We start from the raw sequence: 25,493 nt of genomic DNA on the forward strand, positions 1-25,493 counted from the left end.
GGTGGAAGGATCGCTTGGGCCCAGGAGATGGAGGCTGCAGTGAGGTGAGATGTCAAAACTGCACTCCAGCCTGGGCAACAGAGCAAGAACCCGTCTCAAAAAAACAAAAGTTATAAAAGGTTTTCCCTCAATTTGTAGAAAATTGAGCAAACACTTACACTCACACACATCATTTCTCTCCCTGAAGATTACTGTCCCAGCCTCACTCTGGTCAGAATCAACTTGAGTCCCTTCACATGCACAGACGCAGAATGTGGCGAGGGCAGGGGTCACTGCCACGCATTGCTGTGTGCCCCAAGCCCACCGCAGGTCCCTGCAGAGAACAGGTGCTCAAGAGCTGGTCACTGAGCACATCGATGAGTGACAGTTATGCAGGGTTTCAACAGAATCACATGGACTTACAAAACCCCTAAATCTGTATTTACTTTTAAACCCTGGAAAGAAGCCGAGCTGAGTGACAACGCGACTGCAGACAGCGCCCTCCACCCACCTATGGTGCAGTTCGAGGTGATCTTTCTCCTTTTCGGATTGTGCTTCAGCAGTTCAAGCTCCCGTTTGGTTGGTTCCCAGGTTGAAAACTTCTCTCCAGCACCTGAGCAGATGAAGGACAGTTCCAGTTGCTATTAGCAAAATTTTCACATCAAGTGTGTTTACACATAAAAGCTGTGGTGCTATCATATCTGTCAGGGTGCATTTCAGTGAGTGACAGCCACAGCACCAGGGCCTTCTCAAACCCTCCTGTGCTGATGGGCTACACACAACACTGAAAGGAGCTTCTCACAGAGGGTGTGAGCTACATTTCCTGCAAAAAGAAAAGCAGCACCTCCAGTCTAGACTACCCCAACGCCAATGCCCAAACAGTTCGGTTTTTTTTTTTTTTGAGACAGAAGTTTCACTCTTGTTGCCCAGGCTGGAGTGCAATGGCACGATCTCAGCTCGCCGCAACCTCCGCCTCCCGGGTTTTAAGCAATTCTATTGCTTCAGCCTCCAGAGTAGCTGAGATTACAGGCATGAGCCAAAATGCCCAGCTAATTTTGTATTTTTAGTAGAGATGGGGTTTCTCCATGTTGGTCAGGCTGGTCTCGAACTCCTGACCTCAGGTGATCCGCCCGCCTCGGCCTCCCAAAGCGCTGGGATTACAGGCGTGAGCCACTGCGCCCAGCACAATTATTTTTCAAATGTCTTTCATCCTTCAGCCCAGAGATGGCAGTATCAGCACCATGGGAACTTACATGAAGGATTCTCCTGCAAACAAGTGAAATCGAAGGAGAGAACATGCACTTTTCAGCAAACTGAAATAGCATAAACCCAGCATAGTTACCAAACTAAAATAGATTCAACAGTTAAAAACGTGGGTGCCACAAAATATTCAGAGTGGTGTAAACGCAACCCTTTGCACTCAGAGGTACTGAACAAGTGGCATGGAACCATGCCAGCCAACATTTCTGAATACTTCAAAATACTTTTAAAGACAAGCGTGGCCAGGCATGGTGGCTCACGCTTGTAATCCAAGCACTTTGGAGGCCAAGGTGGGCGGATCACCTGAGGTCAGGAATCCAAGACCAGCCTGATCAACATGGTGAAACCTTGTCTTCTAAAAAAAAAAAAAAAACCAAAAAAAAAGACATAGCGTGTTGGATAGATGGAATTATGAAATGATTCTAGAAGAATTCCATTTAAAGCCTAGACATACATCTCTGAGGCATGTGCTTTAAATGCTCTGCACAAAACAATACTCGCACACTTAAGCCACAATGTTATTAAATTTCTGAAGGAAAAGAATAGAGAACACAAGTCAGAGATTGCTCTCCAGAAAAGACTTGTTAAACACAAATAATTCTGCTCACTGAAAGAGCGCCTGTTGCTATTCTTGCCTTCTCAAAACACTGGGGTGTTTCCATTGGAGAATAACCAAGGCAAGAATGTAAAACAGGCGCCGGGTTCATACATTTCCTTTGCAAACAGCAATGACTCTGCTACCAGAGAGATCAGAAGCTCGCCTGTCAACTAGGGCAAACCACACCTGTCACTGGCAACCACTATGAGCATCTGTCAGAAGTGAAAAACAAAAACATAAAGAAAATCAACTCGGGGAAGGCAAGAATAAATAAGTAATAAAGAACGTGACTGCATGATGTCTGCACCTCTCACTCAGTGCAGCCGATAACCAGAGCGTGCGGCACGGAAAGGCGAGGGCAAGTGTGAGAGCCACGAGGGTGGCTCCGAGTGCAAGGATCTGACTGTGCGGGGCAGGGGGCTGGCAGGAGACTCTCCTTGCTTCCATCTGCTGAGTTCACTCTGCTGACATGGACTTAATGTCACCCCAACAGTCCACAGTTTTCAAAGAGATTCTATCACAACTCACTCAGAAAATAGTCTACCCTCCTCGGAGGAAGCAGGTGTGTTTACACATAACATTACAAGAGATCACTTGCTAGAATCCAGTAGAGCTGAGGGCAAACCACTCTGGGATTTCCGGATATGGAGTCGCCTGTTCCCCAGAGGTGTGACCTCACCACACTGGTTCAGTCCCACATCTGCAGGTGCACCCTGGGAGAGCTTACGTACTCCTGGGGTTGTTCCCCTAACCCAGCCACAGGCCCATGGGGGAGCCTGCAAGGTAACACCTTGGAAGTGGTCCCAGGCACAGGGGCAGCTACGCATGCCTCAACGCGAGCCCCTCCCCTGCAGTGCACAGCTTCAGCTGACTCCACTGAGGGCCTTAGGGGAAGATGGGGGGGCCTCTTCCCACCAGCCACCACCTTCCTACTAGGTATTTCTATTTCTCCTGTGGGGTCTGCCCTTGATGGACATGCAGGAATTGCAGGGTCAGGGAGGTAAACTGAGGCAGAACCAAACCTTGCATTTTCCAAGCCTTCCGCTGCTCCTCCTTGGCGATTATTTCCATGTCTTTGTCATAGATGTAGTCCTGACACAGAAAGCAGTAGATGCCTCCATACATCAGATCAATGGCTGAAGAGAGAAAGGAGGGAGGAGAAACCGAGTTGACTTAAAAACAACAAGGAAATGCTGCAGGGCGAGTTAAATACAGTGAGGTTCTGGAGACACTGACTGTTCATGGCACCTTCCTATGCCCAAGCCGCAGTGCCCAGTCCAGCAGGGTCTCCTATCCTCATCAGCTGAGGGGCATGCACTGTGCTTGGGAGCTCATGCCCAGGGCTGAGGTGTCTAAAAAACAGAGGCAACCCATACATACTTTTCAAAGTAGCCAATACTCCAGGATCAGGACCTCTGCCACCTTCTCTGAATGCGTGGTATTTAAAACTGGTACATCTGCATTGGGTATTTTCACTCCTGGCCACCTGACACACAGTGACTGTGCTTCCCTCCATCTAGGACTCCTGACACCATCACCATAAAGAATGCAGCAGCAACTTGCTATGACTTTTGTGGTTGGCGGCATTCGCTACTCTTACCTTAAGGACAGGGGTAAAATAGTTTCTCATCGGATGACCTTGATTGACATCCTGACCCATAACTACCTGAAGATGGATCTCCCAGTTTCTCAACTGCATCTTCTATAAAAAGGGACTAATAGGCTGGGAGCTGTGGCTCATGCCTGTAACCCCAGCACTTTGGGAGGCTGAGGTGGGCAGATCACTTGAGGCCAGGAGTTCAAGATCAGCCTGGCCAACATAATGAAACCCCGTCTATACTAAAGGACAAAAAAGTAGCCAGGCATGGTGGCACACACCTGTAATCCCAGCTACTTGGGAGGCCAAGACAGGAGAATCGCTTGAACCTGGGAGGCAGAGGTTGCAGTGAGCCAAGACTGCACCACTGCACTCCAGCCTGGGCAACGAGAGAAACTCCTTCTCAAAAAAAAAAAAGGTTAATTGGATCTTATGTGGCCAGAAGCAGTAGCTCACACCTGTTTAAGCCCAGCACTTTGGGTGGCTGAGGTGGGCAGATCGCTTAAGGTCAGGAGTTCGAGACTAGCCTGGCCAATATAGTGAAATCCCATCTCTACTAAAAATACAAAAATTAGCTGGGCTGGTGGCGCATGCCTGTAATCCCAGCTACTCAGCGATTACTGGCAGCATTTGGTACTCTTCAGCCCCACATTTGCAGGTAAGCCCTGGGAGAGCTTAAGTACTGCTGGGGTTGTTCCCCTAACCCAGCCGCAGGAGCCTGAGGCAGGAGACTCACTTGAACCCACGAGGAGGAGGTTGCAGTGAGCCAAGACTGCGCCACTGCACTCCAGCCTGGGTGGAGTGAAATCCGCCATGCCCAGACACATACTTTCTTAAGTACAAATATATTTCCAATGTTCCATAACCCTTTTCACCACACTGAATCCTAGCCCAGGTGTAATAGCAGCATGCATTGGTCTGAGAATCAGAGCAGAAACATTCTTCATTTATCCTATTCAAAGTAAGTATCTACACTAGGGAGCTACTGCAGAATTCTATCACACCCACACGGTCCTGATCAGCGTCCTCTCCCTTTACTTCCTCCATGTCAGAAGTCATCACTCTCTGCCAATCCCTCGCTATGGATTAGGCAGCCTGGTCACCTGGGGCCAATCAGGGCCCTGTGTGCCTTCAGCTCTCCTTCCAGAAAGGCCAGGGAACTCACTGTTACAACTTGAGGCCCTACTTTCAAGCAGCCTTTTCACAACCAGTTGCTCTTAGCTGCAAATGAGATACGTCCCCTGGCAATGACCAACTTACTCATTTTAATCTCTATTACTTAAAGCTTTCTTTAATATCAACTACCACCATGTCACCTAAAAATTAAAGAAATATTTCCTTTACAATAACTGTAGCTGTGGCAAAACAGCATGATATTGAGGCGACAGCTTCCAGGTGTCCATAGGGAAACAGTGGGATCATAAACACATCATATTATAAGGTAAAGGTATGTTTTGCTTTAAATTGTCTCCTTTCTTTTTTATTTTATTTCTTTGAGACAAGGGTTTGCTCTATCACCGAGGTGGGAGTGCAGTGGTTTGACCACAGCTCACCATAGCCTTGACCTCCTAGGCTCAAGGAATCTTGCCACCTCAGCCTCCTGAGTGAGTAGCCAGGACCACAGACACACACCACCATGCCCTGCTAATTTTTAAATTTTTTTGTAGAGACAGGATTTCACCATGTTGCCCAGACTGGTCTTGAACTCCTGAGCTCAGGTAATCTGCCTGCCTCAGTCTCCCAAAGTGCTGGGATTCCAGCTGTGGTGGTGTGTGCCTGTGGTCCCAATGAGAGGCTGAGGCAGGAGGATCTCTCGAGTTCAGTAGGTTGAGGCCACAGGGAGCCATGACTGCACTACTGTACTCCAGCCTAGACTCCAGACAAAGCAAGACCCTGTCTCCAAAAAAAAAAAAAAAAAAAGTATCAGACACATTTTCTGTGTCAGCCTCAGTTAAAGCAGCTGTGGGTCTTATCCTTTACTACGAGTACTCCTTATAGAGAGCTTTAAGGGCCATGGGTGACTGCAGTAACTTGATGGACTCACATTGTTTCCAATAGGTCTTTTTAGGCTAATGTTTTTAAGAGAGCATCAGATTACAGAACTTCAGGGGGGAAAGGCCTAAAAATATCTTTACCTGGAATCACTAGGCTCACATGAATTATTCCCTAAAACAGGTCTCTGGCGTGGACTGCTTGAAAATGCTATTCTGAAGGATATCCTGCCAACTTCATAAGCATTCCAAGGAAAACACTACTGTGTAGAAGAAACATTTAATGAACACAGTCAGAAAACAAAGCCAAGGCCAGGCGCGGTGGCTCACACCTGTAATCCCTGCACTCTGGGAGGCTGAGGCAGGAAGATCACCTGAAGTCAGGAGTTTGGAGACCAATCTTGCCAACATAGTGAAGCCCCGTCTCTACTAAAAATATAAAAATTAGCCAGGCATGGTAGCAGGCACCGGTAATTCCAGTTACGAGGCTGAGGCAGGAGAATTGCTTGAATCCAGGAGGGAGAGATTGCAGTGAGCCAAGATCACACCACCACACTCCACCCTGCGTGATAGAGTGAGACACCATCTCAAAAAAAAAAAGCCAAGAGTTTTATGTAACTTCTAGAATGTAGAATGAGTTTGATTTTGTAAGGCTGTAAAAGGTAAATTTATTTATCTTCAGGCCACACACAATGTTAAGGGAGCCTTTTCAGGAACTGTGTGACTTGAAACAATGAAACCCATTGCTGAGGCCATAAAATCACCTGTGCACACCCAACCCCGTGCTGACCTGAATAATCTCTTGTTGCCCAGTCTGGAGTCCAATGGCACAATCTCGACTCACTGCAACCTCTGCCTCCTGGGTTCAAGCCATTCTCCTGCCTCAGCCTCCCAAGGAGCTGCGATTACAGGCACGTGGCACCACGCCCAGCTAATTTTTCTATTTTTTAGTAGAGACAGGGTTTCACCATGTTGGTCAGGCTGGTCTCGAACTGCACGGAGCTTGTTCTTTACAAACGTTTGCCTAAGATGATTCCTAACTATGTGCTTCAGGGAAAGATGAGGGTCTAATATTTAATTAGCTGGGATAGTGTAACTTTTCACAGGAAGTCAGCCAGACATAGACAGCAGGCCATTCACTCAGGACCGTCGATGCTAAGGCAAACTGTGGGCGCGATTCAGGCGACCTCAGCTTGTCCCTTTCACTTCCCATAACAAGTGTCACCAGTGAGGGGCACCCATTACTTGAGATGAATGACAAAGGAGACTTTTGGAAGAGTGGAACTGCAAATCAAAGAGTAGCGATTTGGGGGCCACAACTATCCCCATCCCAGAAGCTCGCCTCACCCAGGTTGTGCCGCTTCGACTTCGCATGCTCGTGAATATGCTTCTTTGTGAAACAGCCGAAGAAGACGCAGTAGAGGCAGGAATGCAGCCTGTTGAGGTGGACGCCACAGACGTGGCAGATGCAGGACTTGGCCTGAAATTCAGAGAAGCGGAGATGTGGGCGGTGTGTGACAGGACAGGGGTGCTCGGAGGAAACAGTCAAGCAAAGGATCCTCCCCGGAACAGCTACTGGAGGAAGGACAGAGAGTTCCACTCTAGGGGATTAGTTTCATTCTTTCAATTCCCCCAAACGGGACTTCATTCAGTTGAAACCTAGCTCCCTGTAGGAAAACTCAGCCCACAACCTCAACTGCCAAAATCCTGTAAGCTATGAGGATATTCCCCTTACGTCCTCCTCCTGATCCTGAGGGGCACCCCAGGCCCAGCTCCCATCCCCACTGCAGGCCGGTAACTCACACCTAGTCACCCTTAACCTGACATCATTTCAGGTTTGCGAATCCAGGTTCCAAATCACAGCAAATTTAGAAGCAATAAGAAAAAGGGAGGGAGACGTGAATCAAAGCAATGTATAGGAGAAAGAAAAAGAAGCAGGGCATTACCAAGAAACAGACCTCAAAACCCTGAAATGTTAGATCACGGCAATGAGGCACATGGCAGTAAACAACCCTTACACACCCAACCACGCAGGACGCCACTGACCCACACAACACTGACAGGACATGCGAAAAGGGACAGGCACCACTGGCAATGCTAGCACAATGAGCACAGAAATGAAGAATAGGAATAAATTATTTATACTGACTTTAAAAAGAATCCCTAAGTCCAGATTGATAAATATATACACCTACTATATACCCATCAGATTTTTTTTTAAAAGAAATTAATACTATACAAATACACACAAAGTCTTCTTCACAGGAGAATTCCTTCTAATAAATGTCGTAGAAAGACAAAAATACAAGATCTTCATTTTATACTTATCATAGTAGTAACTGATTCAGGCGAGAATCATCAGTGGATGCTGGAACCATTGGGTAAAAAATACTGTGTCGGCCAGGCATGGTGGCTCACACCTGTAATTCCAGCACTTTGAGAGGCCAAGGTGGGCAGATCACAAGGTCAGGAGTTCAAGACCAGCCCGGCCAACATGGTGAAATCCCGTCTCTGCTAAAAATACAAAAAATTAGCGGGGCATGGTGGCATGTGCCTGTAATCCCAGCTACCTGGGAGGCTGAGGCAGGAGAACAGCTTGAACCCAGGAGGTGGAGGCTGCAGTAAGTCGAGATTGTGCCACTGCACTCCAGCGGGGATGACAGAGCAAGACTTCATCTCAAAAAACAAAAAAAAATTGTCATTCCCAACTGTCTAAACAAAAATTGCCCAGATATTCATCGACAGGTGAGTCGGTGAACAAACCGTAGCATATACACAGTGGAATGTTAATTACTCCACCACAGAAAGGAACAAAGTACTAACACACGCTACAATGCTGACTAGCCTTAAATACATCATGCTAAGTGATGGAAGCCAGAAACAAAAGATCACGTATCCTGTGAGTCTATTTATATGAAATACTCAGGATAGGTAAATCCACCAACACAACTCAGATGGGAAGCTGCCAGGGACTGCGGGCAGGGAGAACAAGGAGATGAAAACGCTTTCAAATTTGATATAGGTAGGGCAGTGACTGCACAGCAGTGTGAGCCACTAAGTGTTGCTGAAAGATTCCTCTAAAACAGTTAGTTGTATTATGTGAATTTCACCGCAATAAAAAAATACATTAAGTTACATATAGAATTGTCCCTCAGTATCTAGGAATTGATTCCGGGATCCTCTCAGGTACTAATCCATGGATACTCAACTCCCCGATATAAAATGCACTTGCAAATAACCTATGCACATCCTACCATAAACTTTCAATCATCTCTAGATTACTTATAATACCTAATACAAAGTAGGTGCTATGCAAACAGTGGTTATAGTGTATTGTTTCAGGAATAATGAGATGAGAAAAAGTCTGTACATGTTCAGTACTGATTCAACCATCCCTTTTCTCCCCCAAGCATCTTTGATTTGTGGTTGACTGAACCCACAGAGGCAAAACTCAGGCTGCTTGTATATGTATGTATGCACGCACACATGTGTACTTGTGTACTAAGGCACTGAACACCTACAGTTTCAGAGTATCACCCCAGAGACGACTTCAGTCAATTAAACAGGAAAAGATCACCTCTACAACAGAGAACTCTGGCCAACGCCACCCTAAGCAAACTCACCCCCGCCACGGAGCAGGCAGGTGCAGAGGATGGCACAGCAGCACCTGTGGAGTGCTCTGACCAACATGGTCCATCTGGAACCTACTCCTGAGGAGGAGGAGGCATGTCCAAACTGAAGGACTTCTGCAAAATGACTGACCTGAGCTCTTCAAGAATATTCCCGTAATGAAAGAAAAATAGGCTAAGAATTTCTAGATGAACCAAATCTAAAGACACATGAAAACAAATGCAATCCATGATCCTGAATTGAATCCTGTATGCAAATATTTAAAAGCATAAAGGATATTATCGGGACAATTCAGGTATTTAAATTTGGACAATATATGTTAGCTAATACGATTTGAAAAATTAAGCTTTGACTGTGATGACTGTCCCAGGAGTTAAACTGTCATGATGCCCACAACAAACCCTCAGATGATTCAGAAAAAGGTACAGACATAAAACCAGCCAGCAAGAAGCTAAAATTAATGAATTCATATAAATGTATGATATTAATTTTGGCATTCTTGCTATTTGTTGTAGGTTTATTCTCAAAATAAACTGATAGGAGACATTAAATTGAGCATACATACCCTGCGGCCCAACCATTCAACTCATAGGTTTATATGCAACGAGACACACACAAGGACTTTTGTAGCATTATTACTTGCAATACCTCAACACTGAAAATAAAAATGTTCATTACTAGTTAAAAAAAAAAAAACTATAATACAGTTAATTCAATAGAGCACTACACAGCAACAGAAAGGAACCTATGATATACTTAGCAGTGTGGATGAATCTCAGAACTGAACCAAACTGCGCTAAACACAACTAGCCCCTACTGTGCTACACACTCCTTTATATTCTCTCTACTACACAACCTAGGATGCTCCCCTGCACAGGTTAACCAATCACCAGGGAAGACACATTTTACAGGCCTTATGGAGCCAACACAGCTAAGAGACAGCTTCTCCATGATTCAAGCGGCCAACCAACAAGGCAACTGGTACTAAATACAGAAAACGGCTGTCCCTGACATACTGATAAAGCCTTTATCTTATGTCTTGTCTAGTCACGCACCACATAGCGATGTTTCAGTGAATGACAGGCTGCATGTACAATGGCGGTCCCGGAAGATTACAATAGTATATTTTTACTGTATCTTTTCTGTGTTTGGCTACAGACACACAAATGCTCACCATTGTGTTGCAATTGCCTGTGGTGTTCAGTACAGTACATGCTGTATAGGCCTGCAGCTGAGGAGCAACAGGCTCCATCACACAGCCTGGGTGTGCAGTAGGCTGTACCGTCTAGCTTTGTGCTACGTCACTCTACAATGTTCGCACAACGATGAAATCGCCTAACAATGCATTTCTCAGAATGTATCCTGTTATTAAACAATGCCATGACTGTTATTTTATTTCTCCCCAACTTGCACTGTGCAATGGTGAGTCCATTAATACTGCATCAGATTGAAATTTAGTAGAAGCAGACACAGGAGGGAGGCAACACAAGTCTTCCAGCGTCTGGAGGAGGCCAGGAACAGCCTCTGGGGGGACTACCCGGCAAACACTTTATTTTGGACTTCCAGTCACAGAATTTGAGATGAAACTTCTGTTGCTCTGAGTCACTCCATGTGTGGTAATTTGTTACAGCAGCCCTGGGCACTCACATGCGACTCACGTTCATTTTTATTCTAACTCCCTTCACGGCACTAAAGTAGAAAACACAGCCAGGCGTGGTGGCTCATGCCAAAAATCCGACACCACTTTGGGACGCCGAGGTGGGAGGACTGCTTGAGGCCAGGAGTTCAAGACCAGCCTGGGCAAAATAACAAAACCTCATCTCTACAAAAAACGCAAAACTTAGCTGGGCACAGTGAGGCACACCTGTAGTCCCAGCTACTCGGGATCATCTGAGCTGGGGAGGTCAAGGCTGCAGTGAGCCAAGATTACATCACTGCCCTCTAGCCTGAACAACAGAGCCAGACCTGTCTCAAAAAAAAAAAAAAAAAAAAAAAAAGTTAAAAATGCATTCCACAGGCACCCTTGTGGCTCAGGTTCCAAACATGTCTTGGGACACATTTGCAGACCACAGGGTTGGTGAGTAAGCCAAAGAGAGAGGCCCAGTGGGGGCACCCACATGCTGGCATGGACTCTGAAGGGGTGGCCTGTTTAAGCAGCCCAGCACACTAGTTCCTGGTGTGGTGGGCTGAAGAGGCAGGATTCCCCAGGCTGGTGCATTTTCCTAGAAACTCAACCTAGAATCTACTACTCCCATAGCCCTTGCAATGATTTCTGAATTAAATCCCTTTCTCCTATAAATTAATTCAAGTAGACTCCATAGACTGCCAGTAAATCCTGAAACATAACTAGGATTTGTATGTGACAGGAATTAGGAGAGGGATCAGTAATTTAAACAAATTGTTGTTGAGAGAAACACCCTGCCAAATCCATTAATTCAGTCCCAATATTAAGAATATTCCTGGCCAGGCACGGTGGCTCACGCCTATAATCCCAGAACTTTGGGAGGCTGAGGCGGGTGGATCACGAGGTCAAGAGATCGAGACCATCCTGGTCAACATAGTGAAACCCTGTCTCTACTAAAAATACAAAAATTAGCTGAGCGTGGTGGTGCACGCCTGTAGTCCCAGATACTCGGGAGGCTGAGGCAGGAGAATTGCTTGAACCCAGGGGGCGGAGGTTGCGGTGAGCTGAGATCGCACCATTGCACTCCAGCCTGGGTAACAAGAGTGAAACTCTGTCTCAAAAAAAAAAAAAGAAATATTCCTCTGACTAATCTATTCTCTTAACTCCTTACACTGCCTCCCACCCCAAGAAGGATGGGGAGGAGCAAGAGGGGCATAGCCCTTGTACTCAACCCCATGAGGGTTTACCCTCTGGATGGCTCATCAGTACATTGAATTTTGAGTTCAGCTTTTAAAAGTGTGCAAACGTGACACAGCACCTTAGGAGCTAGTGCACTTCTCACACATTACCCATGACTTCCTACTGGTCTAGAACCTGAGCATCTTAGGAAGGTAAGTTTAATTCTTGTGCATTCTCTTCAGTAACATTTTCAAGGGTTCTAACACTGACATAAGTGAAGGGACAGGTCTAAGTATTCTTTTTTTTTTTTTGAGACAGGGTCTCACTATGTCACCAGGCTGGAAGTTCAGTGGCACAATCTCAGCTCACTGCAACCTCTGCCTCCCAGGTTCAAGCAATTCTCCTGCCTTGGCCTCCGAGTAGCTGGGATAATAGGCGTGTACCACCATGTCCAGCTAATTTTTGTATTTTTAGTGGAGATGGGGTTTCACCATGTTGGCCAGGATGGTCTGGATCTCGACCTCATGATCCACCCACCTCGGCCTCCCAAAGTACGGGGATTACAGGTGTGAGCCACAGCACCCGGCCTAAATATTCTATCCTTTATATGAAAAAATATGGCACTAAAAAGCTAAAGACTTCACCAAAATTAGGTAATTTTCTCAAATTAAGTTCCCCAACCTCAGACACCTCAGCATCCAGACTCAGGCCTCTCAATCTCAATCTAAAGGTACTAAATTCAATCTAAGGGTACAGCACCTCCAGACCTTTCAATCCACAGAATGGGTAATTTCATTCAGCAAGGGCAAGACCTCAGACTGACCTCGTTTCAAGGCCAGGACCCAGCAGTTACCGGTAGTGTCCTTGGGCAGGTTGGAGACTTATTTGCCAGGACTACCCAAGTACCAAAATCAGGATGAAATTATGTATGAAATATATAAGATCACAGTAGTCTTTCCTTAACTACAGTTTCGCCTGTTGTGGTTTCAGTTACCCAAAGTGAACCTCATGGAAATGCCAGAAATATTTCATAAGCTTTAAACTGCCCGTCGTTCTGAGAAGCAGGATGAAACTGAGTGACATCCCACTCTGTCCCATAACCATCCCTTTGTCCAGCTTCTTCATGCCGTCTAGGCCACCTACCCATTAGTCACTTGGTAGCCGTCTTGCTGATCACATCAACTGTTGCAGTGGCTTGTGTTCAAGCCACTTTTATTTGACTTAATATGACCCCAAAGCTCAGAGTACTAATGCTGCAATTTGGATACGCCAAAGAAAAGCCATAAAGGGCTTCTTTTACGTGAAAAGCTGAAAATTCTTGACTTAATAAGAAAACAGTATCATATGCTGAGGTTGCTAAGATCTACAGTCAGAACAAATCTATCCATGAAATTATGAAGGAAAAAAATTTGTACATAGTATATATAGGGTTCAGTATTATCTGTGGTTTCAGGCACCTACTGGGGCTCTTGGAATGTATCCCTCAAAGATGGGGGTAAATACCGTATTATCACAAATGGAAAATGAAGGAAGGAAGCCCAAGAGATGCTGGGAGCTGCCGAGGGACACACACTTGGGCAGAGGCAGGCTGGGGCAAAATGCTCCTGGTACTGACTGTCTTAGGCTAGTCTTTCTTTAAATGGAGCTCACCTCACACCGACTGTCAATTACACATGAATGGGGAGCAATCACATTATCCTAAAGGCTTATTTTAATCTGTCATGCCCACTTAATTCCTGGAGTTTCTTACCAGAGCTGCTAACATGTAATAAAACTCACACTCAATTCTCTCTCAATTTCTACTCTTCAGCACCCTCTGCTACAGGTATTGGCCAACATAAAACAAGAGGCAAGAAATTTAATCCCTGAAAACTGAGTTTACTTCCTAAGCTTGCATCCACTTGATACCGATGTGATCAAGTCTGTGTGCTAAATACAGGAAAAGCCTTGATAGAAGACCCTGCTACCAATCTGTAGGAAGCAGAACCAAAAAAACCCACTTTGAACTTGCACTGTGGAGTGTGCAATCAGCAAAATCCGGACTATAGGAAAGTCAACAAGTCAAAAGGCCCAAGTTCTTCAACAGATAAAGTAGAAGCCAAAAAAAAGGTAAGGAGGAAGGAATGAAAAGAGAAGCTACAAATTAAGAGACTTAAACGACTTATCAGTATAGCCACATGGTAAATACCATCAAAAGATACAAAAAAGTGAACTCAAGCCACTCAATGAATGTTGCTAGACAAAAGAAGCCAGTCTGAAAAGGCTGCAGACTGCATGAGCCCAATAATATGACATTCTGGAAAGGTAAAAACCTCAAGAGATGGAGAAGAGACTGGTGGTTGTGGAGCACTTAGGAGGTGAGGCACAGGGATTTTGGGTGCAGTGCAACTGTTCTGTACAGTACTGTAGCTGTGGATGCCTCTGTCAAATCCAGTGAACTTTACAGCACAAAGAGCAAACATTAATCTATGCAATTTTAAAAATAATTAATGAGGCCCTGTGGAATGCAGGCTGAGGCAGAAGAAACTCATTGGATTACACGTATAGGACTCAACTACGCAGGGGGTGGGGAGGAAGTACCTAAGTAATGTGGAAACGAGGGGAGAATGTTAAGACTCAAAGTGAAAGGAACTGTACCTAAGCGTTGTACCCTAAGGGGTCAAGTCGTTTCCCAAGGAATACAGGACAACAATTCTGAAACCTCTATTCATGTATACCAAAGCGGAGCAGATAAGTAAATGGACTGGGGATAGTGGGAGCGAGGATGTTCTCTGCTGGACAGAGAAGTTACAGATAAGCTGGAGGGGAAGGCTAGAATAATCCCTGCAGAGTTGGAGACATCAGCATGAATGCATGTAGAGCTTAATATGGATGCAGATGGATATATATCAAAATAATCACAGACGTGTATATACACGCATTTGTATATACACGCATTTGTATATACACACCTGTTTTCCCAACTCTGTCCCCTGAGGGGGCCAAGATGCCATGATATCCCAGTAATAATGAGCACACCAGTGCCTAGATCTTGGTTTCTTTCTTTTTTTTCTTTTTTTTAATGAGAGAAAGAAAGAAAGAGAAAGAAAAAGGGGGAGAGAGAACAGGATTCTTGCTCTATTGCCCGGGCTGGAATGCAATCTAAAAATAGGTATTAAAAACCTCTTTTATGCTGATAATTGTGCTTAACAATGGAGACAAGAAGGAATAAGGGAAGAAAATAACAAACAAACAGCCAACCAATATTTCATTTAAGTCTGTGAAATGCTATGCAAATGCTGAAGAGTGATTTACTTCCAATTATGTGGTCACTTCCAAAATAGGTGTAATGTGATACTGAGAAAAATGTATGTTCTGTGGACCTGGGGTGGAGAATTCTATAAATATTCACTAAGTTTACTTATTCCAGGTCTTAAGTTCAAATCATAGATGTCCCTATTAATTTTCTATGTCGTTGATCTGTCAAATATTAACAATGTGGTGTCAAAATCTCCCGCTACTATTGTGCGGGAGTCCAGGTCTCTTTATAAGTCATTAAGAACTTGTCTTATGTATCTGGGTGCTCCTGTATTGGGTGCATATATATTTATAATGATTAACTCCTGTTGTTGCATTGATCCTTTTACCATTATGTAATGTCCTTCTTTGTTTCTTTTAGTCTTTGTTAGTATTAAAGTCTACTTTGTGAGAGACTAAAGATACAACTCCTGTTTTTTTTTTTTTTTTTGCTCTCCATTTAATTGGTGAATCTTCCTCCATCCCTTTGTTTTGAGTCTTTGTATGTCATTGCTTGTGAAATAGATCTGGATACAGCGTACCGATGGGTTTTGACTTTTTATTCAATTTACCTGTCTGTGTCTTTGATTGGGGCATTTAATCCATTTAAATTTAGAATATTAAATATTTGTGGTACCGATGGGTTTTTACTTTTTATTCAATTTATCTGTCTGTGTCTTTGATTGGGGCATTTAATCCATTTAAATTTAAAATATTAATATTTGTGAGTTCAATATTGTCATTTAATGCTAGCTGGCTATTTTGCCCATTAGTTGATGTAGATTCTTCATTATAGAGATACTCTTTACGTTTTGGTTAAGTTTTTGGGATGACTGATACTGGTTGTTCCTTTCTGTTTGGACTGCTTCTGTCAGAAACTCTTGTAAAGCAGGCCTGGTGGTGGTGAAATCTCGAAGTGCTTGCTTGTTAGCGAAAAATTTTCTTTTTCCTTCGCTTATGAAGCTTAGTTTGGCGGGATATGAGGTTCTGGGTTGAAAATTCTTTTCTTTGAGGATATTGAATATTGACCCCCACTCTCTTCTAGTTTGTAGGATTTCTGGTGAGAGGTCTGCTGTGAGTCTGATAGGCTTCCCCTTATGGGTAACGTGACCTTTCTCTCTAGCTGCCCTTAGAATTTTCTCCTTTATTTTAACCCTAGTGAATCTAGCAATTATGTGTCTTGGAATTGCTCTACTTGAGGAATATCTTTGTGATGTTCTCTGGATTAGCTGGAGTTGAGTATTGTCCTGCCTTACTAGATTAGGAAAGTTTTCCTGAATAATGTCCTGAAGAATATTTTCCAACTTGGATTCATTCTCTTCATGACATTCAGGTATACCTATCAATCGTAAATTAGGTCTTTTCACATAGTCCCATATTTCTTGGAGACTTTGCTCATTTCTTTTTACTCTTTCTTCTCTAATCTTGTCTTCTCGTTTCATTTCATTAAGTTGGTCTTCGACCTCTGATATCCTTTCTTCTGCTTGATCAATTTGACTGTTAAAACCTGTGCATACTTCGCAAAGTTCTCGTATTGTGTTCTTCAGTTCCATTAATTCACTTATATTCCTCTCAAAGTTGTCAATTCTCGTTAGCATTTCATCAAACCTTTTTTCAAAGTTCTTAGTTTCTTTACATTGAGCTAGAACATGTTCTTTTAGCTCACTAAAGTTCCTTATTATCCACTTTCTGAAGCCTAAATCTGTTATTGGAATGCACTCGTTCTCCATCAGGCCTTGTTCTCTTGTTGATGAGGAACTGTGATCACCTGTAGAAGGAGAGGCATTCTGATCTTGGGTATTCTCAGCCTTTTTACGCTGGTTTCTTCGCATCATTTTAAGTTCATCCACCTGTCGTCTTTGTAATTGCCTACTTTCTTTTTTTTTGAGACGGAGTTTTGCTCTTGTTAGCCAGGCTGGAGTGCAATGGCGCGATCTTGGCTCACTGCAACCTCTGCCTCCTGGGTTCAAGCAATTCTCCTGCTTCAGCCTCCCGAGTAGCTGGGACTACAGGTGTGCACCACCATGCCCAGCTAATTTTTGTATTTTTAGTAGAGACGGGGTTTCACCTTGTTGACCAGGATGGTCTCGATCTCTTGACCTCATGATCCACCCACCTTGGCCTTCCAAAGTGCTGGGATTATAGGCGTGAGCCACCGCGCCCAGCCAAGCAATTGCCTACTTTCAAATGAGGTCTCTGAGTGGACATCCAACGTGTTGATTCCCAGCGCCCCACTGCGCTGGCCAAAACAGCGGCATTAAGATTCATGGTGCTTTTCTGCCCGGGAATCTCCGGTCTGGCTTCCCTCTTGAGTCCCTTCTTCAATCAAGTAAATGGGCGACTCTGCCTTCCCGGAGCTCCAAACATCGATCAAAAGGAGACCCAGTCCCGTTTACTCTGCACCAAGAACCACTGCGCTGGGGTGCCAGCGCGCCAGCAAAACCACGACTCCAGTCACAAGAGTCACCCTGGCGACCAGTGGGGCTCCTCCACTGGAAATCTTCCGGTCAGTGGGTAACAAAAATTCATCTGAAAGTGTGGCGTCCTCTCATTCTGTGTGCTTTCTTTGGGAGCTACAATCCCGAGCTGCTAATGATCAGCCATCTTGGATCTCTCTCCCTCAGATCTTGGTTTCTAATTCCATTCTTCCATAAAAGGAACTGGGGATCCTTGGAGAAATGCTGGAGCCTAAGGCTGGGGCAGAAAACACATAGATGATCCCAGAACATCGTGTAGTTCCAGAAAGTAAGGAAGTGCTCAAAAACAGCAAACAAATAATAATGTGACTATGTAAAAGGGACACAGGAGCCAGCTGAAAGAGCTCCCAGTGGACACAGCCAGATGACAGGGGCAACAAAACAAACCACACAGCACTGGATGATAACCCAAAGCATACACTCAGTATCTGCAAGTCCGTGTGGATATGAGTAACTGAATAAACACACAAATGAGTAAGGATCAGCAAATCTTCCATACAGAAACATTTCAAATAATTTATGTAGCTACTCCGCCCTCCAGGAGGAGGAACAGAACTCCCCATCCCAGTAGAGTACCTGTCCAGAGCAACTCCCTTCCAAAACGAACAGTACATAAAAGAGAGAAAGAGTCATTCCACAGTGGAGAAACCTGGCAAATATGACCTCAGCCATGCAGTCAAGCCCAGCAACCCGAGACATCTTGACATCATCACCCTTAATATAAGGGAATGAGAAGAGCACTTAACCTCCGTGGTCTTCCTTCCCAAAACCCATAGCCACAGCTGAATCATGAGAAAAACACCAGAAAACCAAAACAGGGACATTCTACAAATCACATGACCAGTATTCCTCAAAACTCTCAAGGTCACCAAAAAGGACGGCCTGAGAAACTGTCACTGTCTAGAGGAGCCCAAGGGGACATGAAGACTCAAAGTAATGTGGGATTCTGAGACAGCATAAGGACATTAGGAAAAAACCAGTAAGTTCTGAATAAAGTATGCCAGGTAGTTAATGAACACACACACAAATGAGCAGAAGTAAAAGCAGAGAAATCTGAATGAGATGGTGGATTGCATCTAAGGTAGACTGTACCAATGTCAATATCCTGGTGATAATTGTACTCCATTTCTGCAAGAAGTTACCCTTGGGGAACTGGGGAAAGATATACAAGATTATTATTTCTTACACCAGGTATGTCAATCTACAATGATCTCAAAATTAAAACCTTAAACAGAAAAATGCTTACATTTTAGACCTTTTACTTAGGCCCCACCTAGTATGAATGGTATAATGTTTTGTTGTGATGATTTGAAATATACAGTTCACTAAAAAGTAAAAAGTAAATTCCTCAAAGAAACAAAGTTTGAAAGTCTACTTTTAAAATAGCACATATCATTCCAGCCCTGTGAGAGACCAAGGTGTATCTCCTTATGCCAAAAGTTCCAGACCAGCCTGGGCAACATAGGGAGACCTAGTCTTTATTTATGTGTTTATTTTGAGATGGAGTCTTGCTCTGTAGCCCAGGCTTGACTACAGTGGCGCGATCTCGGCTCACTGCAACCTCCACCTCCTGGGTCCCACTTCAAGCAATTCTCCTGCCTCAGCCTCCCGAGTAGCTAGGATTACAGGTGCGCGCCACCATGCCCAGCTAAGTGTTGTATTTTTAGTAGAGACACGGTTTCACCATGTTGGCCAGGCTGGTCTTGAACTCCTGACCTTGTGATCCACCTGCCTCGGCCTCCCAGAGTGCTGGGATTACAGGTGTAAGCCACAGCACCCAGCCTATTTTTAAAAAATAAATAATAATAAAATAAAATAGCATATTATCAGGAAAATGAGCTAGACTAAAAATATTAAAATAAAAACAAGTAATGAGAGCTCTCTACAATGTGCTCACCACCATCTGGCTGAGCCAGTAAAGACTAACTGAGTCATTGTTGGATGGCTGGGAGGGGTGGCTCATTCCTGTAATCCCAACACTTTTGGAGGCCAAGGCCAGAGGATCGCTTAGCTCAGAAGTTCAAGACCAGCCTGGGCAACACGGTGAAACTCATCGCTACCAAATACAAAAATTATCCAGGTGTGGTGGTACATGCCTATAGTACCTGCTACTTGGGAGACTAAGGCAGGAGAATCACTGGAGCCCAGGAAGTCAAGGCTGCAGTGAGCCATGATTACACCACTGCACTCCAGGCTGGGCGACAGAGCCAGACCCTGCCTCAAAAATATATGTGTGTGTGTGTGTGTGTGCGTGTGTGTGTTTTGAGGACACATTGCCGTAAAATTTTAGATTCCAAGAAAGAAATGTTTTTAAAAGCATTACCTGTTCTCCAAAGTATCTATATTCAAAATATAATGTAGAACATTAAATCATAATCACTTCCTGCCAGTTCCTATCTTTATGGACAAACCCTGAAGTGGTAAGAAATTTGTTCTATTTAACACACACCAAAACACAAAGGAGAGGCTGTGGTTGTGCCAGTCCTAAATCATGAAAATACTTTTACAGTCAGCCATACAAGAGTTTTACTGCAATTCAAGCTTATTTTGGACAGAAATTTAAGCCTGATCATGTTTTTGTCATTTTCTGCCTATTAAAAGACGGATCAAAGTTTGGATACAAAATCTGTAACCCACTTGTCCTTAGATAACAAAATTTGTAATTCCTATTCATTCAGGGATTCATTTCTGTAGTTAAACTGTACCTGAGATGTCGATCTCAAAAAGTACCTTTGTTTGTTTACAAAGATTATAATTTAAATTGAACTTTGTTGTTTTGAGATAGGTTTTGTTCCCAGGCTGGAGTACAGTGACACAATCACCAGCTGAGCTGAAGTACTTTTACAGTCAAGTTCATATCATTAAAACCAAAATATGGCTGAGCTCAGTAGCTCTGGCCTGTAATCCCAGCACTTTGGGAGACAGGAGGATGGCATGAGGCCAGGAGTTCCAGACCAGCCTGTGCAACGTAGCAAGACACTGTCTCTACAAAAAGTAAAAAAATACTGGCTGGGCATGGTGGCAGGAGCCTGTAGTCCCAGCTACTCAGGAGAGGCTGGAGTCCAGGAGTCTGAGGCTACAGTGATCTCTGATCAGACCACTGCACTTCAGCCTGGGTAACAGAGCAAGGCTCTGTCTCTACAAATACTAACTTTTAATTAAATGTCCTAAGCTTACAGATCTGATGAAAATCCTATGCAGATTGTTCAGTATTTCTCAAACCAACTCTTCCTTAACTGGGCCACTAGACAGTGCTAGAAATGCAGTTACACCGTACATGAAGTGATACAGAAATTTCAAGTCCTCCGAGTCAGAGGAAAAAGCGAGGGCGGCGTAAAGGCTCCTTGCTGGCACATTGCCAATTGGCACTGCAGCAGCCGCCACCTGAATTTTCAAAGAAACATTTTTCACTGCCCATCTACAGCTCAACTTCTAACCGGTGAATACCACAGATGTGGTTCAACAGTTTTCACACTAAGCAACTAACATCTTAAATTAAGATTAATCAGAACCATATATAGTGTAAAAAAAAAAAAAAAAGCAATTCCTTTAACAAATTTGGCAAAGTTAGTTAACGATGGTTTAAACTTGACTCCTTCAGCTTTGTTCAAAAATACAAGAGGGAAGAAGAAGAAAGGGAGAGGGAGGGATGGAAGGGAAAAAAGAAAGGAGGAGTGAGGGGAAGAGTGGGGCATTTCCCACTTGGTCCAAAGTAGAAAAGGATCTTGGGCGCCGTCACGTCCCCATCCGGACACTACCGACCCAGAACTGCAACAGGACATTCCCCTGTAGAAGGCCGGCTTCAACCAGGCCATCTTTTCTTAAAGGCACACAATTCCATTAGCAAGATTCTCTCTCCGATCCTAACAGAAACGTTTTACCTCTGATTTTAGTTCTAGACGTAACGCTTCCCAATATCATTACCGATAAAATAATTTTTGAGTTGCTGCTTAACATACCCCTACAATCTCCGCGGACCTGTTGGTTTTACCACCAAAAACTGACACTCAAGGTGGAAACTGCCCTGACAACTCCCAATCTCGGACTGCAATCTGCAAAAGCGCGTGAAACTGTAAAATCAAAGTGTGTTCACATGGAAGAATCACGTTACGTTCTGATTTCCAAACCTTTAGCAAGCCTAACTGCTGGACACAGGACTGGACTCGCTCCTGGCTAAGGTCTGCTACAACCCATAGCGCACTTTCAAGTCCACTCCTCTGGGCCGAAACGCAAACCTGCGCCGCAGATCCGCACCCACAGGCTCGCTCCGGCCCCAGCACCCGCCGCCCCCTCCCTCCAGCGCCTCGCCACCGCCAAGGAGGCTGCGAAGCTCCCGCCCCACGCCCCGACCCCGCCCCCTGCCCTAGCTCCCCTCCAGGGTCGCTCTCAGCGGCGGGCGTCCGCTGCAGACAAACGCCCAGATCCCGACGGCCCCTCAGCCTTTACTCATTTTTTTTGACATATTTCTTTCTCAGCACCCCCATCCAGCCCACCCTCCGGAACCAGGAGGATTACCCGCAGAGACCTCGCGCTGGGAACACCGGGGACCGCCCAACGAAGTCCCAGGTTCCCTGCGCAGCCCGGCCGGAGAACACCGCCCCCCGCCCGGAAGCACTCACCCCTCCCCGGCCAAGGAGAGAGAGAGGAGGGGGAGGGAGAGAGAGGAGGGGGAGGGAGAGAGAGGAGGGGGAGGGAGAGAGACGAGGGAGGGAGAGACAGGAGAGGGAGGGAAAGACAGGAGGAGAAGGGGGTGGGGGAGGGAGAGGGGGTGGGGGAGGGGGAAGGATGAGAAAGGGAAGAGGGAGTGGGGGACGGAAAGGAGGGTTAGAGAGAACAGAACGGGAGGGGAGAGAGAGAACTGAGGGCAGAAGGTGAGGGGAAAAAGAGAAAGGACAGGGGAAGGCAAGTGGGGAACGGGGAAGAAGGGCCCTTCCCCAGGCCGGTCTCTAGAGCGGCCGGAGGCCCCGAGCCCGCCCCGGGGTGGGCTGCCGGGCGCACCTTGCGCTTGCGGGCCTCGGCCGTGCCGCTCCACACGAAACACTGGTAGATGGCTCGCAGGTTCTGCTTCCAGTTGTCCACCTTGAAGCTGCCCAGGTGCGAGCAGCCCGGCGGCGCTATCGCCAGCTCGGCGTCCATGGCCTCGCCCTCTGGCTCTGGCCGAGACACCATGGCGGGCAAGGCCCGGCCGCGCGCGGGGGGCGGCGGCGACGGGGGCGAGGACGACGCCAGCGCGGCGTGGAGGCTGCCCGATGGTGGACCTGGCCGGCCAAGGCACGGGCGCCAAGAACAAAGCGCGGAGGCCGGACAAAGACGGGGCTGGCGATCGCCAGGGGAGGTTGCGGGGCAGGCACCGCCCCCGAGCTGCGGCTGCTGCGGGCCGCCTGCGCAGCGCTCTCCCAGTTCGCGGAGGGCGTCGCGGGGCGGGGCGCCGCGGCCGAGGACGGAGATTACGTCACACACCCCTCACCCCCCGCCGGCCAGCACACCGCACTGCGCAGTCTCCAGCCCGCGCCAGGCCCCTTCCCCCACTCCTCTCGCGGGTCCGCAGGCTCTTGGTAGACCCGCGCACAAAGAAGCGTGGGCCAAGGAGCTAAGGAGGGCCCGCCCTCTCCTCTCCTCTCTATTGGTCGCCTGCCTGCTGCAGCACCTTCGGCCATTGTCATAGGCTCTCAGTACAGTTTGTCTGGTTCAGAGCCGCCTCCTAGGACTCTGGTGGCTAGACGTTCAGTGTCTCCTCCTGAGGACTGGGGAGGCGGGGGCGTGCTGCGATTGGGCGGTACTAGACGTCGGTCGCAGCACTGAACCGGTTTGCGCCGGCCAGAGCTCTGCCGCAAAGAGGCGGGGCGACGAGCTGGGGCGTTGCGGGTCGGGCCTGCGCTTTCCCACCCAACGGCAGCTCTTACTGGGGAGCTGTCTGCAGGGGCCCCGGTTGCCCTAACCTGGGTCGAGCCATTCAGTGGCCGTCGCTCGGGGCTGGAACTGCCAGCTGCCTGTTGGGCGCCGCTCCGGGCCGCAGGCTGGGGCGCCTCTGGTCCGGAGCCGCTGGCTAGTGAGGGCCATCCCGGCGCCATCCAGTTTAAAGACGGTGCATGCCACACGCCTGATTTCACATTTGCTAATGGCTACATTTTTCTAATAAAAAAAAAGTTAAATATAAGAATATACCTTAACTCAATAGAGTCAAAATATTTCAACATGTACGCAAGTATTGCAAAATTGTTAGTGGACTATTTTACAGTTTTTTGTGTTTTTTTTTTTTTGTTTTTTTTTTTGAGACGGAGTTTCGCTCTTCTTACCCAGGCTGGAGTGCAATGGCGCGATCTCGGCTCACCGCAACCTCCGCCTCCTGGGTTCAGGCAATTCTCCTGCCTCAGCCTCCTGGGTAGCTGGGATTACAGGCACGCGCCACCATGCCCAGCTAATTTTTTGTATTGGTAGAGACAGGGTTTCACCATGTTGACCAGGATGGTCTCGATCTCTTGACCTCATGATCCACCCGCCTCGGCCTCCCAAAGTGCTGAGATTACAGGCTTGAGCCACCTCTCCCGGCCTATTTTACAGTTTTTGCAGTAAGTCTTCGAAATCTGGTATTTACACTTACAGCACATCCAATTCCTACTGCTACCACAGTGGGCGACACAGGTCTAATCGGTATACGAATAACTGTCCTAAGGCAAACTGAAAAGACCTTTAAAGGCAGTGCAAACAATGTTCTGTGGGAGCCAGGGCGCAAGGGTCTGGGGGAACTGGAATGAGGTCCCTATACTCATCCCACTGCTAACTGCTTTGCTCATTCATCCACAGACTGCAGGAAACAGCATTTGCGATCCAGAGCCATCGCAAGTTAAAAAATAAAGATTGTGATCTCACAACAGGGTTTAATGGGCTGATGACTGGAATAAAGCTCTTGTGATCAAGATTTATTGCCGTACACAGGTTTTTGCTTCATGACCTTTGTGCTTGCAGTACCCTCTTCCTAAGATGCTTTCCGCACCCCTTCACCCCAGCATCCTTTTATATTCCATGGCTGAATGGAAAGCGCAGACCCCAGTATGTGATGCTCCCCTCCCTGTGTCCATGTGTTCTCATTGTTCAACACCCACCTATGAGTGAGAACATGCGGTGTTTGATTTTCTGTTCTTGTGTCAGTTTGCTGAGAATGATGGTTTCCAGGTTCATCCATGTCCCTACAAAGGACACGAACTCATCGTTTTTGATGGCTGCAAAGTATTCCATGGTGGATATGTGCCACATTTTCCCTGTCCAGTCTATCATCGATGGGCATTTGGGTGGGTTCCAGGTCTTTGCTATTGTAAACAGTGCTGCAATGAACATTCGTGTGCATGTGTCCTTGTAGTAGAACGATTTATAATCCTTTGGATATATACCCAGTAATGGGATTGCTGGGTCAAATGGAATTTCTATTTCTAGGTCCTTGAGGAATCACCACGCTGTCTTCCACATGGTTGAACTACTTTACACTCCCACCAACAGTGTAAAAGTGTTCCTATTTCTCCACATCCTCTCCAGCATCTGTTGTCTCCAGATTTTTTAATGATCGCCATTCTAACTGGCGTGAGATGGTATCTCAATGTAGTTTTGATTTGCATTTCTCTAATGGGAATAATTTTTTTTAATTTAAAAAAAAAAAAAGGCCAGGCACGGTGGCCTACGCCTGTAATCCCGGCACTTTGGGAAGCTGAGGCAGGAGATCACTTGAGGCCAGGAGTTTAAGACCAGCCTAGCTAACATCGTGAAACCCTGTCTGTACTAAAAATACAAGAATTAGCCAGGCGTGGTGGTGCATGCCTGTAATCCTAGCTACTCAGGAGGCTGAGGCAAGGAGGATCACTTGAACCTGGGAGGTAGAGGTTGCAGTGAG

The 25,493-nt window shown here is 46.2% G+C and overlaps 1 protein-coding gene across 1 annotated transcript in view; it reads right to left on the bottom strand.

The window, feature by feature from the left end:
• USP22 (ubiquitin specific peptidase 22) overlaps positions 1-22,780 on the bottom strand; it is a 43,773-nt gene extending 20,993 nt beyond the window's left edge. Inside the window, exons 1-4 of the mRNA XM_021667277.2 lie at positions 22,610-22,780; positions 6,773-6,905; positions 2,860-2,973; positions 491-592 (exon numbers count right to left, since the gene is read on the bottom strand). Of these exons, the coding sequence (XP_021522952.1) occupies positions 491-592; positions 2,860-2,973; positions 6,773-6,905; positions 22,610-22,780 (520 nt within the window). The remainder of the gene's footprint in view (positions 1-490; positions 593-2,859; positions 2,974-6,772; positions 6,906-22,609) is intronic.
• Between the last annotated feature and the right edge of the window lie 2,713 nt (positions 22,781-25,493).

This window comes from Aotus nancymaae, unplaced genomic scaffold (genome assembly GCF_030222135.1).
Source record: "Aotus nancymaae isolate 86718 unplaced genomic scaffold, 86718_ANA_hifiasm-v0.15.2.pri h1tg000018l, whole genome shotgun sequence".
Lineage (NCBI taxonomy): Eukaryota > Metazoa > Chordata > Mammalia > Primates > Aotidae > Aotus > Aotus nancymaae.